The 15,461-nt window shown below is 46.3% G+C and overlaps 1 protein-coding gene across 3 annotated transcripts in view; it reads right to left on the reverse strand.

The window, feature by feature from the left end:
• COL23A1 (collagen type XXIII alpha 1 chain) overlaps positions 1-15,461 on the reverse strand; it is a 356,586-nt gene that overhangs the window by 58,735 nt on the left and 282,390 nt on the right. For all 3 annotated transcript variants that reach the window (XM_019655545.1, XM_019655546.1, XM_019655544.1), the window contains exon 3: positions 14,317-14,361. In XM_019655545.1, the coding sequence (XP_019511090.1) occupies positions 14,317-14,361 (45 nt within the window). The remainder of the gene's footprint in view (positions 1-14,316; positions 14,362-15,461) is intronic.

The raw sequence follows: 15,461 nt of genomic DNA on the forward strand, positions 1-15,461 counted from the left end.
ATGGCGCAGGCTGCAGTGGAGCTGTAATGGGCTGCCATGAGCTACTGTGAGTGGCTGGCAGCCAGTGTGAGTGACCGACAGCTGGCATGAGCTGCCGTGAGCCACCGTGAGCGGCCGTCCAGTGGCCAGCGACCGATTGCCTCACTCGGGAAGAGCACAATGATAACACCAACATGGGCCAGTGAAGTGACATCCTCCACAACTAGACTGAAGAACTAAAAAAAAGGACAGCAACTTGTCTGTTCCCATTCCCCGATTCCCCAACGCTGTTTCCCTCCCTCAATTCCCCAATAAAATCTTAAAAAATATATAAAAAATAAAAACTAACAACTTAAAAACTGCCACACAAAAAAACAAATGGTCCACACAATATTCTTTCCTTCTAAAGGTTTCATGATGCATTGTAATCATTAACCAGCCTTTTACTATTAAACTTAAATGGCTGATTGAGACAAATAGTTTTGAGACTGTTCTTCCAAACTGATTAAGACTGGGGTAGCAGGTATTGGGGATAATACTCATTTAGCCTTCCGAGGTTTCTGGGCAGTCTCGGTGACCTGCCAGCTCCAGCTGCCTTCTTTTCCATTGCTTTGATGACACCCACAGCAACTGTGTGTCTCATGACATGAAAGGCAAAACAGCCCAGAGAAGGGTAGTCAGAGAAGCTCTTAACACACGGGCTTGCCAGGAACCATGTCAACAATGGCAGTGTCACCAGATTTCAAAAACTTCGGGCCATTTTCCAGCTTTTTCCTGAATGATGATCAATCTCCTTCAGCTCAGCAAATTTGCAAGCAATGTGAGCTGTGTGACAATCAAACACAGGTGCGTATCTGGCACTGATTTGGCCTGGATGGTTCAGGATAATCACCTGAGCCATGAAGCCAGCTGCCTCCATTGGTGGGTCATTTTTGCTGTCACCAGCCACACTGCCACGTCGAACATCTTTGACAGACACATTCTTGACATTGAAGCCCACATTGTCCCCAGGAAGAGCTTCACTCAAAGCTTCATGGTGCGTATCAACAGACTTCCCTTCAGTTGTAACATTAATGAGCAAAGGTGACCACCATGCCGGGTTTGAAAACACCAGTCTCCACTGGGCCCACAGGGACAGTATCAATTCCAACAATTTTGTAGACATCCTGGAAGGGCAGACACAAAGGCTTGCCAGTTGGACGAGTTGGTGGCGGGATGCAATAGAGAATTTTATGCAGCATGGTTCCACTGGCACTGCCCTCTTTACAGGTGACCCTCCATCCCTTGAGCAAAGGCATGTTAGCACCTCGTTCCAGCATGTTGTCACCATTCTAACCAGAAATTGGCACAAATGCTGCTGTGTCAGGGTTGTAACCAATTTTCTTAGAGTAGGTGCTGACTTCCTTAACAATTTCCTCATATCTGTTCTGGCTGTGAGGCGGCTCAGTGGAATCCATTTTGTTAACACCAACAATTAGTTGTTTCACACCCAGTGTGTAAACCAGAGGGCATGCTCATGGGTCTGCCCATTCTGGGAGATACCTACTTCAAATTCACCACCCCCAGCAGCAACAATCAGGACAGCACAGTCAGCCTGAGATGTGCCTGTAATCATGTTTTTGATAGTCTCTGTGTCCTGGGCCATCAATGATGGTCACATAATACTTGCTGGTCTCGAATTTCCATAAAGAGATAACAATGGTGATACCACACTCATGTTCAGCTTTCAGTTTATCCAAGACCCAGGCAAACTTGAAGGAGCTCTTTCCCATCTCAGTAGCCTCCTTCTCAAATTTTTTGATGGTTCTTTGTTGATCCCACCACATTTGTAGATCAGATGATCAGTAGTGGTAGACTTGCCAGAATCTATGTGTCCAATGACAATGATGTTGATGTGTGTCTTTTCCTTTCCCATTTTGGGTTAGATCTAGTGGAGGTTTTCACTATACCTGTGTTCTGGTGGCAAACCCATTGCGAAAAGCTAGCATACCATTTTAATACCTTTGTTTTTTTAATTCTATTTTTGGGAGCTATTTTCTTAGTGGTTGTCCTAGGGGTTATAATTAACATCTTAGTTTAAGATAATCAGGTTTTTATTAAAAACAATTTACTTTCAGTTATACACAAGTACTTTGCTTCAATACAGCTCTGCTTGTTATCCTATACTACTTTATTACTTTATACATTATAAGCCCATCGACACAGTTTATATCATTATTGCTTTATGCAATTGTCTTTTAAATCAGAATAGAGAAAAGAATTATAAATAAAAATACATTAAAAAAAAAAGATTTTTATTGAGGAATTGGGGGGGATGGGAACAGCGCTGGGGAATTGGGGGAAGGGGAACAGATAAGTTGCTGTCGTTTTGTTCTTCAGTCTAGTTGTGGAGGATGTTGCTTCACTGGCCCAAGTTGGCACCATCATTGTGCTCTTCCCCGGCGAGGCAGATTAGTCGCTGGCTTCTGGGCGGCCACTCACGCTGGCTGCTGGCTACATATGGTAGCCCATGGCAACCCACTGCCACAGGGGCTGCAGCCTACGCCATCGCCAGCGACTCATGGCAGCCCAGCTCCAGGTTGAGCTGTGTTGTTCAGCATCTTAGCTGTGAAGGGCAGTGTCACTGGCCCTTATATGTGGGATCTGAACCGGGGCCCTCTGGCGTCCCAAGCCAGTTCTTAACCATCGCGCCACTCGGCCTGCCCCCAAAAAATACATTTAAAAACTAAAGATTTCATTGGGGAAGGAGAATAGTGTTGGGGAATTGGGGAAGGGGAACAGCCAAGTTGTTGTCCTTCAGTCTTAGCTGTGGAGGGCGCAGCTAACATAGCTCCAAGTTCAGATGCCATCTGGCCATCCGTCGGCAGCTCGTGGCAGCTCAGCTCAAGGTGCTCTGTTCAATCTTAGTTGCAGGAGTTGAACCGGCAACCTTGTTAAGAGTACATGCTTTCACCAGCTGAACCATCCTGCCATCTGTTGGCAGCTCAGCGGCAGCTCAGCTCAGGCGCAGCTCACTGGCCTATGTAGGAATTGGACCAGCGACTCTGTTGCTCAGAGCTCTCACTCTTAACTGACTAAGCCACTCGGCCGGCCCCCAAAATACATTTTTATTGTCTTTTGTATTTGCCTATGTTTCATATTTGTCTTACATGAAGCTCTGTATTTCTATGTGGATTTAAATTACTGTCTAATGTCCTTTCATTTCAGACTGAAGGACTCTGTTTAGTATTTCTTGTAGGTCAGGCCTGAGAGCAATGAATTGTCTCCATTTTTGTTTTTCTGGGCATGTCTTAATTTCTCCTTCATTTAAAACTTTTTAAAAAAAGATTTCTTAATAATATATCTAACATACAATATTATATTATTTTCAGGTATACACAAAAATTATTCAATATTTGTATACCTAAAGAAGTGCTCACCATGATAAGTCCAGCAACCATCTGACACTGTATTATTTACTATATTCCCTATGCTGTACATCATATCCCCATGCCTTATTTGTTTTATGCCTGGAAATTTGAACCTCTTATTCTCCTTCATCTCCCCCTTCCTTTTTAAATTTTTCAATTACAGTTGACATTCAATATTATTTTATATTAACTTCAGATGTACAGCATATTGGTTAGACATTTATATAATTTAAGAAGTGATCCCCCTGAATAGTCAAGTACCCATCTGGCACTATACATAGTTATTACCATATTATTGACTATATTATTATTATTATTTTTTAAAGATTTTATTGGGGGATTGGGGGAGAGGAACAGCACTGGGGAATCAGGGGAAGGGGAACAGACAAATTGCTGTCCTTTTGTTCTTCAGTCTAGTTGTGGAGGACGTTGCTTCACTGACCCATGTTGGTATTATCATTGCGCTCTTCCCGGCCGAGGCAGATCAGTCGCCGGTCTCTGGACAGCTGCTCATGGCGGCTGCTGGCCGCTCATGCTAGCTGCCAGCTACACACAGTAGCTTATGGCAGCCCACTGCAGCAGGGGCTGCAGCCTACGCCGTCGCCGGCGACTCACGGCAGCCCAGCTCCAGGTTGAGCTGTTGTTCAGCATCTTAGCTGTGGAGGGCAGTGTCACTGGCCCTCATATGTGGGATCCGAACAGGGGCCCTTTGGCATCCCAAGCCAGTTCTTAACCAACGCGCCACTCGGCCGGCCCTTGACTATATTCTTTATGCTGTACTTTACATCCCCACGACTCTATTTGTAACTACCAATTTGTACTTCTTAATCTCTTCACCTTGTTCACCCACTCCCAAACCCCCTCCCCATCTGCAACTTTTAAAATATTCTCTGTAGCTATGAGTTTATTTCTGCTTTGTTTGTCTGTTTATTTTGTTCTCTAGATTCCACATAAAAGTGAAATCACACTCATGTGTCTTTCTCTGTCTGACATACTCCACTCAGCACAATACTCTCCAGGTCTATCCATGCTGCCACAGATGGCAAGAAACCATTCCTTTCCATGGCCAACCAATATTCTACTGTATATATGTACCACCTATTCTTTATCCATTCATCCATCTATGGACACCCAGGCTGCCTCCACATCTTGGCCATTGTAAATAATGCTGCAATGAACATAAGGATGCACATGTTCCCTTGAAGTAGCATTTTGGGTTTCTTTGGATAAATACCCAGAAGTGAAATCATGGGGTTCTTCATTGTCTCTCTCTAAAAAAAATTTTTTTTAACTTCATTGGGGAACAGTGTGTTTTTCCAGGACCCATAAGCTCCAAGTCAAGTTGTTGTCCTTCAAGTTGTGGAAGGTGCAAGCTCAGCTCCAAGTCCAGTCACTGTTTTTAATCTAATTGCAGAGGGGCAGAGCCCATCATCCCATGTGAGAGTCGAACTGGCAACCTTGTTGTTAAGAGCAAGCGCTCTAACCAACTGAGCCATCGTATAACCATTGTTTTAAAGTTTATTTTGTTTGTATAAGTATTGCTACCTCAGCTTTTTTGTTTGTTTGTTTCCATTGTCACGAAATATCTTTTTCCATCCTTTTACTTTCAGTCTCTATATGTCTTTCCATCTGAAGTGAGTCTCTTTTAGGCAGCATATGTAAGATAAGAATGAATAAGTCTTCTTATTCACTCAGCCACTCTATCTTTTGATTGGAGTGTTTAATCCATTTACATTGAAAGTAATTGTTGATAGATATGTAGCTATTGCCATTTTATTATTCATATATTTGATTTAAAAAAAACAGTTTTTATCTTAAAGAAATCCCTCTAAGATTCCTTGTAATTCTGGTTTGGTGTTGATGAACTCCTTTAGCTTTTTGTTGCTTGGGAAGCTCTTTATCTGTCCTTTGATTCTAAATGATAGCTTTGCTGGGTAGAGTAATCTTGGCTGTAGGTCCTTGCTTTTCATCACTTTGAATGTTTCCTGCCAATCCCTTCTGGCCCGCAAAGCTTCTGTTGAGAAATCAGCTGACAGTTTTATGGGCGCTCCCTTTAGGTAACTGACTGCTTTTCTCTTGCTGCTTTTAAGATTCTCTCTTTGTCTTTAACCTTTGGCATTTTAATTATGATGTGTCTTGCGTGGGCCTCTTTGGGTTCATCTTGTTTCAGACTCTCTGCGCTTCCTGGGCTTGTACTCGTATGTCTATTTCAGGTTAGAGAAGTTTCCTGTCATTATTTTCAAATAGGTTTTCAATTCCTTGCTTTCTCTCTTCTCCTTCTGGTACCCCTATGATGTGAATGTTGGTACACTTAATATTGTCTCAGAGACCCCTGAAACTATCCTCTTTTCTTTGGGGTTCTTTTGTCTTTTTGCTGTTCTGATTGGGTGTTTTCTGCTACCTTATCTTCCAAATCACTGCTTCATCTAATTTACTGTTGATTCCTCTAATATAGTATTCATTTCAGTTATTGTATTCTTTATTTTAAACAGGTTCTTTTTTATGTTTTCTATCTCCATTTTTATGTTTCCTATCTCTTTGTTGAAGTTCTCCCTGAGTTCACCGAGCATCCTTATAACCAGTGTTTTGAACTCTGCATCTGTTAGATTGCTTATCTCCATTTTGTGTAGCTTTTTTTTCCTTGGAGCTTTGGTCTGTTCTTTCATTTGGGACATGTTTCTTTGTCTTCCCATTTTGGCTGCCTCCCTGTGTTTGTTTCTTTGTATTAGATATGGCTGCTATGCCTCCTGGTTTTAGAGTAGCCTTGTGTTGCAGTTGTGCTGTGGGGCTCAGTGGTGCAGTCTCCCTGGTCACCTGAGCTGGGTACTCCAGGTGTGTCCCTTGGGTGGGTTGTGTGTACCCTCCTGATGTAGTTGAGCTTTGGTTTCTGTTTGCAAGTCAATGGGAGGGATTGACCCTTGGGCTGGTTGGTTGTAAAGACTGGCTGTAACTACAGGGGAGGAGCTGCTGTGCAGTGGCTGATCTTATGGAGCAGGATTTGAGTTAGCAGGGCTCTGGTGCCTGCTTAGTGTGCTCTTTGAATGTGTTATCCCTGAAGGTGGCTGGGTGATGCCCCGACTTATTCTGAAGCTGGCTACTGGGTTTGCCAGCCCTGAGGCTTCCTAGGAGGGGACCTGCTGCTGGCCAAGTTCAGCCACAGCCTGTGCCCTGCCTGGGGCCACCTGGCATGAACCACTAAGCCATCCACAGACAGTTGCTGCCTGCACTGGGCTTGGAGGTACCTCGAGAGGCCAAGCCATGAACCAAGGCCTGCTGTTGCTACTGCTGGGCTTAGGGCTGCTCAGCCAGAGGTATGGGATATCCCGAAGTCAGATTCTGCTTGTTTGGGTTTTGTGAATCTTTGAGAGATTTTAGGAAAGTTCACAACATGAGCCAAGACAGGCTGTTTGTATGGAAAAGCCCTTGGAAGTGGCTTGGGTGTGCCCCAAAGTTGGGTGGGGCTCAGTCTCAGGGTGAATGAATAGTGTTAGCCAAGTTGATGGAGACTCAGATACGTAACCACCTGTGTCTGCATGCTGAGAGGGGGGTAGGGCTCAACATAGAAACAATAGCTTCTGCCAGCACTTTTGTCTGAGAGAAAGCTGTCCCTCCAGCCTTCGCCCTGAAGTCAGACAATTCGGTTCTTTTCCATATATCCCCAGCACCTTTCAAGCTGCTGCTTCAGTGCTGGAGCTCAGAACGAGTGAATCTGTCAGTAAATCTGTGCATGACACCTTTAAGAGGATCACCTGGGACTGCAGTCATCATACTCTCACTCAACCACAATTTCCGCTGGTTTTCACATCCAGAAGTTATGGAGACTTCTCTCTCTGGCACTGGAACCCTGGGCTGGGGAACCTGGTAACCCTGGGCTGGGGAGCCTGGTATAGGGCTGGGACCCCTTACTCCTCTGGAGGTAGCTCCGCAGCCAAGATATCCCTCTCATTTTTTTTTTAATTCCTAGGTTTTTAATTTTTGTTTTTTAATTTTATTGGGAAACAGCCATGATCATTGGTTACACACTGCTTTCATGCTACAATGGCATAGTTGACTTTTTTAGGGAGGACACAGCTCACAGTGGCCCATGCAGGGACCAAACTGGCAATCTTGGTATTATCAGCACCACACTCTAACCAACTGAGCTAACTGGTCACCTCCCTCCCTCTCAATTTTTTTAAAAGATTTTATTGGGGAATTAGGGGAGGAGAACAGCGTTGGGGAATTGGGGGAAGGGGAACAGACAAGTTGCTGTCCTTTTATTCTTCAGTCTAGTTGTGAAGGATGTCGCTTCACTGGCCCATGTTGGTATTATTGCACTTCTCCCGGGTGAGGCAGTTGCTCACTGGCCATTGGACGGCTGTTCATGGCAGCTCATGACAGCTCACAAAAGCGCACATTTGCTGCCAGCCAGCCCCACTGCAGCCTATGCCGTCACCGGCGACTCACGGCAAATCAGCTCCAGGTCGAGCTATTGTTCACCATCTTAGCTGTAGAGGGCTCAGCGTCACTGGCTCTCATGTGGGATCCAAACCGGGGCCCTGCTGCTCAGAGCTGGTGTCCCAAGCCAACTCCTAACCAACGCGCCACTCGGCCAGCCCTTCCCTCTCAAATTTTAATCATCACATGTTGGTATGGAACCAGCTCATTCCATGTCTCTGCCCCTTCTGTAATACCAGTCTTGAGGTTGTTTCTTCTGTATGTCCTCAGTTGTAGGGCTTTGGTTCAGCTAGACTTTAGGCAATTCTCAATGATGGTTGTTCTTTAGTTTAGTTGTAATTTTGATATGGTCATGAGAGGAGGTAAGCACAGCATTTACCTACTCTGCCATCTTGACTGGGTCTTCTCTCCTTCATTTTTCAAGGATAGTTTTGCTGGCTATAAATTTCTTTGTTGACAGTTTTAAAAAAAATCACTTTAATAGATCATCCCACTGCCTCTTGTCTTTCATGGTTTCTGATGAGAAATCAGTTATTAATCTTATTGAAGACCCCTTTTCTGTGATGAGTAATTGTTCTCTTGCTGCTTTCAAAAGTTTCTTCATTTTTTGCTTTTGGCAACGTGGCTACAATGTGCTTAGGTGTCAATCTCTTTGACTTTATCCTATCTGAAATTTGTTGAGCTTCTCTTATGTGTAGATTCATGTTTTTCTTTAAATTTAGTAAGGTTTTGGCCATCCTTCTTTCATATAATTCCCTTGATTCTTTCTCCTTCTTCCCTCATTCTGGGGCCCACATTATGTGTATGTTGGCACACTTCACAGTGTCCCACAGATCACAGATCTCTCAGACTCTGTTCATTCTCCTTCTTTCTTCCTTAGACTGAATAGTCTCAAACGACCTATCTTCAAGTTTACTGATTCGTTCTGCCAGACCAAATCTACTGTTGAGCTCCTCTAGTGAAAAAAAATTTTTTTTTCATTTCAGTTATTGTACTTTACAGCTCCAGAATTTCTATTTGGTTATTTTTTTATACTTTCTCTTTCTCTATTGGTAGTGTCCATTTGGTGGTACATTAATTCTTGGGCTTTCCTTTAATTCTTTAAACACTGTTTTCTTTGTCCTTTGAACATATTTAAAATAGCAAATATAAAATCTTTGTTTAGTAAGTCCATCCAGGCTTCCTTAGAGACAGTTTCTATAGATTGCTTCCCCCGCCCTTTTTTATTGCTATACTTTCTTGTATCTTTGTGTGTCTCATAATTTTTGTTGAAAACTGGGTGTGTGGGCGGGCCGAGTGGCTCAGTTGGTTAAGAGTTGGCTTAAGAGAGCGAGCTCTGAGCAATAGGGCCTCCAGTTCGATTCCCACGTGGACCAGTGATGCTGCGCCCGAGCTGAGCTGTTACTGAGCTGCCAATAGGTGGCAGGATGGCTCAGCTGGTGTAACAGATTGCCTGTTTGAGGTTGGGCTATGTCCACCCACAACTAAGACTGAACTTGGCACCTTGAGCTGAGCTGCCGCCTGGATGGCTCAGTGGATAGAGTGTGCGCTCTTAACAACAAGGCTGCTGGTTCAACTCCCACATGGGATGGTGGCTACATCCACCTGCAACTAAGATTGAACACAGCACCTTGAGCTTAGAGGCCATGAGCTGCTGACGGGCAGCCAGATGGCGACTGGTGCCCTCCACAATGAAGATTGAAGAACAACAACTTGGCTGGCCCCCTTCCCCAATTCCCCAACACTGTTCCCCTCCCCCAATCCTCTAATAAAATCTTAAAAACAAACAAACAAACAAACAAAAACTGGGCATGTAAAGTAATTTAATGTGGCTACTATGGAAATTAGTTTCCGTGCCTTCTTTTCAGGTTGCTATTTGTTGTTATTGTTTCTCTGTGTTTTGGGGTTTTTCTTGACTAAATCTCTAGTGTGTATTCTTTGTCATATGCAGCTACTTTATTCTCTGCTTGGTTAGCTTAATGATCAGCATAGACAGAAGTTTCCTTTAATGTCTTGATCCACTAAGTTTCCCACTCTGTGTGAAGGGGCTCTTAGTGTACGTTGGAGTATAACTTTAGTGCTCTGCCAATTTACAACTCTGATATTGCCTTCATTGCCTGCCTGAGCAGAGCCTCAAGCCAGAGGTGAGAGACTGAGGCTCTCTCAGGTCTTTCCTGGACATGTACACAGCCCTGCACCATGTATGTGCCTTCTAGATCCCCAGGAATATGCTGGTGCTTTAGACATCTTATTGCCTAGATTTTTTTTTTTAAAGTTTTTATGTCAGCTTCTTGTTTGCTCCAAACTGGTATCACTACCTCAGGTAGCTGTGATGCTGAACAATTGCTGCTGAGTGTTTTTCACAAGCACTGTGGAGATATGGCTTTTCTCAATAAGCAAGCTCTGTATCAGGTCCAATAAAGACAAGTCGTATGTACAAACTTTCCCAGGGAGATGCCAGACAGCTCAAATAGAGACAATTCTCTAAGAGTGATCATTTGGGAAGCATTAAACCTGTTTGCCTCCTCCAGTGGCTGCTTCTTTTCATAGGTACTGTGCAAGGCTGATGGTTTTTTTGTTTTTGTTTTTTTTAAAGATTTTATTGGGGAATTGGGGAAGGAGAACAGTGTTGGGGAATTGGGGAAGGGGAACAGCCAAGTTGCTGTCCTTCAACCTTAGTTGTGGAGGGCGCAGCTAGCTCAGCTCCAAGTCCAGTTGCCATCCGGCCACCCGTCGGCAGCTTGCAACCACTCAGCTCAAGAGGCCGTGTTCAATCGTAGTTGCGGGTGAGCGTAGTTCACCATCCCATGCGGGAGTCAAACCAGCAACCTAGTTGTTAGGACCATGTGCTCTTACCAGCTGAGCCATCCTGCTGCCTGTTGGCAGTTCAGCTCGGACGCAGCTCACTGGCCCATGTGGGAATCGAATTGGTCATTCTGTTGCTCAGAGCTCATGCTCTTAACCAACTGAGCCACTCGGCCGGCCCGGCTGATGGTTTTTTTAAGGGTACTATGGACTGAGGAGATAGGTAAGTTAAAATGTTACTAACATTGCTGTTCTTAGCAAGGTTTATATGTTTTTCTTGAATAAACTTTTCTTGGGTTGTTACAAGCCTTTCATTAATTTCCATAATTCTGAAAGGCCAATTTATCCCTGTGTTCTTGTCATTTTAATGAAGGAGTAGATTTTCAGAGGTCCTTAATCCACCATTCCAGTAGTGCTTCTTCCACTGGATTTTTAGAAAGGGTTTCTCGGGGCCAGGGTGGAGTAAAATAAAAAAATAAAAAAATAAAAAAAGAAATTCTAGCATTGAAGTGGCTGGGAGCTGTGGTGAGTGACTCCATTTGTCTCTGCAGGTTTAGCATGGGCATCGGCCAAGCAGCATTTGATTGCTTCGTGTTTGTCTCCTCCCACCTCCTGCCCTTTATCCTTCATTTGCTCACCAGTCCTTCTTTCTCTCTCCCTTCTCCGCCCTCCCCTCCTTCCTGTCAACAAACATTTATTGACGCTGACCTGAGTGCCTGGGTGTCCAGCCCCAGCTCCTGCCCTGAGGAGCCCATGCTTTGGTGGAGAAGAAAGACAAGTATTCAGAGCAGACCACCACAACCAGGTGCAGGGAGTGCAGGGACAGAGGGAGGTGTTGGGGCTGGGGGAAGCAGGAGGGAGGCAGGGGAGCCAGGGAAGAGCGATGGATGCTCTTGGGGAAATGCGGGGTCTGGAAAGAGAAAGGATCGTGCCCAAAATCCCTAGAAAAAGGACCCCAGAGTGCAAGAGCAGTGCTGGGCTTCCCCAGTTGAGAAATGGGCCAGTGGGGGTGGGAGGAGAAATCCATTCCATTATGATAGAGACACATAAACACTACAGAGCCGTGGAGGCATTTTCTAGGCAAAGGCTCCTTCTGGAGCTAGAGAGGACCCTTTCCACAGGCAGGCAGGCTCAGCTATCTGCAGGTCTGCAGCAGCAGCAGCAGCAGCAGGAAGGCATCTCAGCCAGATACTGTTCCATTGAGCAAAAAAGAGCCTTTCTCTCTGGGACACAGGAAAAGGCCTGGTTTTACAAGGGAAGCCGCCAAAGCCAGGATGTGCATGTGTGTGAAGCTATCTAGAAATAAACACCAGGCCCAGTCAAAGTAAATCAGAGAGGAACATCTGCTCTGTGCTGCTCACACCATTCTCTGACAGGCAGAGAATCAGGACACTGCATTGAAAGGGGAGGAGGTGCTGCCCACCCTGTGCCCAGCAGCTGACCTGAGACAAGACACTTTCCCCCTTGGAACCTCAGTTTCCTTATCTGCAAAATGGGGTGAATACCATGTTTATCTTGCACGGCTCTGTGAGGATCACATGAGATGAAGAACTTGAAAGGATTCATCACAGGGTCAGGGGCCCAGAAAATTCTTGTCTTTCTTTGACTTTAAGATTGTTGTAAACTGGAATCATAATTCTAATAGGTTTTTGAGTAAGTTGAGTAATATTATACTTTGTTGTAAAAAAGTCACTATGTGTTCCTCATCTCCCTCCAGAATGCACATCAGGAGCTCACAATAAAAGACAAATAAAATGTTTTATGGGGATAGAAACGAAAACTGAGTGATGAAGTGTGTATTTGGCAGGCTGGTGGTGTGTGTGTGCGCGCGTGCGTGCGTGTGCGTGCGTGTGTGTGTGTGTGTGTGTGTGTGTGTGTGTGTAGTGATTACACATAAAATCTAGAGTAAAGGAAGCCACAGCAATCAGACATAAAACAGCCTTCAGCTTCTGGAAGTCAAAGCACACAGGGAACCATGATGGCATTTCCTTCCATTGCACTCCAGCAAGTTTATCTGGAGGGCCTATACAGAAGGAACTAGGTGATGTAAGCATGCAGTACAATAAGGGGCAGGAAGCCCATGCCCAGGGTCAGGGAAAAGATTCTGAGGCCGGGGGTCCTCTTGGGGGTGGGCCCCTCTGGCATCACCACCATGCCCTCCTTGTGAAGCTGCTTAGAGGCTGAGCATGTGTTCATTCATTCATTCATTCATTCACCATTTGTGCATTTACATTCCTGGGGCCTGCTGTGTGCCAGGCTCTGTGCTGGGGGTTGGAGAGTTGGGATGATAGACCCCAGCCAGAGGAGTCAAAAGAGGTGTTTTGGAGGAGATGCTTGAGCTACACTTAAAGGACGAAGAGTAATGAACTTGCAGTAAGAGTTCAGATACAGGAGATGACATTCTGGGCAGGAGTGCAGGCTTGGGACAAGAGGGCCTCAGACACCCTAGGTGAGGCTAGAGGTGGGGACACAGTGGAAGAACTGCAGGAAACATGGTGGTGAGGATGGAGAAGGGGGCATGGGTCTGAGATGTACTGAGGAGGAGACTGACCAGGGCTTGGTGTTGGAGTGGGGAGGGAAGGACCTGGGATGGAGCCCAGGTGTCTGCATAGGGAAGTGGGTGGCTGGGGGTCTCCTCCCTGCAATGGAGAGCTGGGGGAGAGCAGGCTGGGGGAAGTGCTGGGTGCAGTGGGGCCATGTCCAAACTCTGGACCCAGAGGAGACAACTTGGCTGGAGTCAGGGAGGGGGGTGTTGTCAGTGTCATGGGGGGCTGAAGCCACAGGGGTGGGAGAAAAGAGAGAAGAGGGCCAAGGGCAGGTTCATTTAAGAGGCAAGTGAGGTCTTATAGAAAAGGCAAAAAGAAGGGGGTCAGGGGTGCTGTAAGAAATGCAGGCTAGAGTTGAATTGGGAATACGGGGTGGGGGGGGCAGGGTGACCAACAGTGAGGGTCAAGGAAGATAGTGACAGAAAAGCAACTGCTGGCATGACCACCAGGAAGCCAGTGGTAACTGTGGCCAAGATCGTGTCAGTGGAGTGACAGTAAAAGGAGCTGGGCGGGGCTGGGATGAGTGGAAGCTGAGCTGGAAGAGCCAGGGGAAGGGCGGGGGTGTGGATGCCTCTGAGGAAAGCTTCTGTGTGCATGGGGCATGGGGGTGTGCAGAGCGAGTGCATTCTGGGTGAAATGAAGACGGCAGTATAAGTGAGTCTGCAGGTTGTCTGGAAGGAAGGTGAAGGAGTTTTCTCCTGGTGCGTCTGCCAAGGGAAGGACAAGCCACATCTGGGGAGGAACGGGGATACATAGGAGAACCGTTGCATTATGTTGAAGGACCCATGGCAGGGACGTGGGCTGGTAGAATCATCAGTTCCCACAAAAAGAGGAGGCTGTTTCAGAGTGGGAGACTAGGGACTGAAGTTTCTGAGGATGACAATGAGATTCGGGGGGGTGCCGAGGGCATAAAGGGGACAGTCACTGGAACTGTGACGTCAAGAAGCCAAGAAAAGACAGTATGGGGCACTGTGGCGTCCAGGAATAGTGGCTGGAATTGGAAAAGAGGGGAATATCTGGCCCAGGACAAAGGGTCCTGAATAATGGGGTGGTACGGGGACTGGCGCTTCCAGCCAGGTCCCTGGCCACGAGCAGACTTCCAGGCCTAGATTTAAGAAATAGGAAAACTTGGGACTCACCGGGATCGCCTCTTCTTCCAGGCTTGCCACGCCGTCCAGGGGGACCTAGATAGGAAAACAAGGACAGACTCGTTAAGAAGGGAAGCCAGTGGGCTTGGGTACAGCCTGACTGCCACTGGCCCACCCACCCACCCCGCAACAGCATCCTGGGGGCAGCCTGCCCACCATCATGCTGGCTGGCCGGTAGAGAGGAGTGGGGAGAAACCGTCTGCTGCCTCCCCTGCCCTTGCTCCTCTGGGCTCTCCCCTGTTGGCTACACTCTCACCCCTCAATCACTCTTTCAGTTATTAAATACCTGTTCATTTATCCATTCACAATCCTTCCCCAATCAAAAAGATTTGTTATTTGGAAACTCCTGAGGTAGAATAGTCTGTAGCTGAGGAACGTCAAAGTTATCAGAAATAAATATAAGACTGAGGGTGGGAGTTATCTTATGAAAGCCCTGATCAATGCTTTTTAATATCCACTAAAATAAAACAGCAGAGACAACACACCATATGAAGACACTATCATGGCATTGCAAATGCCTAAGCTCACTAACAGGCTCTATCCTATCCATCTGCTGTCCTTCCTTTGTTCGCTAGAACCTTCAGCGCTGACGTCGCCCACAGCTCGAGGGAGATGCTTATACATTTCTCATGATTTATTGCAGATAATGTGAACACCAATGCAGATTCTTTTCAGTATCCAGTCCTCCATCCACACGTTTTGGGCCTTTCTGAATTGATGATGGGGGCCATCCTGCCTCTGCCTTTTCTCCCTCTGCCCATGTCAGTCCCCATGACTCAAAGGAGAGGACACACTGACCAGCACACTGCCTCAGTCAGGAGTCCGGGCCCAGCGCACAGCCCACCTGGCCTGGGAGAGGATGGTTTCTCCTGGAGCTCGCAGCACACATCCCTGATGCCCCTGGGCCTTCCGTTTGCACTTCTGCCTGCCTCGTTTTCACTCCCTCTTAGTAGAGCTATGCCCTATTCTTCCTTCTGTTTTCTCAGGCGCCAGAGGAAAGGTGCAGAAGTGAAGACTGCAATTCAAATGGCACTTTATACCTGCTTTCTCTATCCTGCCCACCTACTGCACGCCAGGCTCTGGGCTGTGGCTGCATTACAAGGCACTGTCCTTTCCTGGAAGTCAGCCTTAACCCG

Source organism: Hipposideros armiger, unplaced genomic scaffold, assembly GCF_001890085.2.
Source record: "Hipposideros armiger isolate ML-2016 unplaced genomic scaffold, ASM189008v1 scaffold_242, whole genome shotgun sequence".
NCBI lineage: Eukaryota > Metazoa > Chordata > Mammalia > Chiroptera > Hipposideridae > Hipposideros > Hipposideros armiger.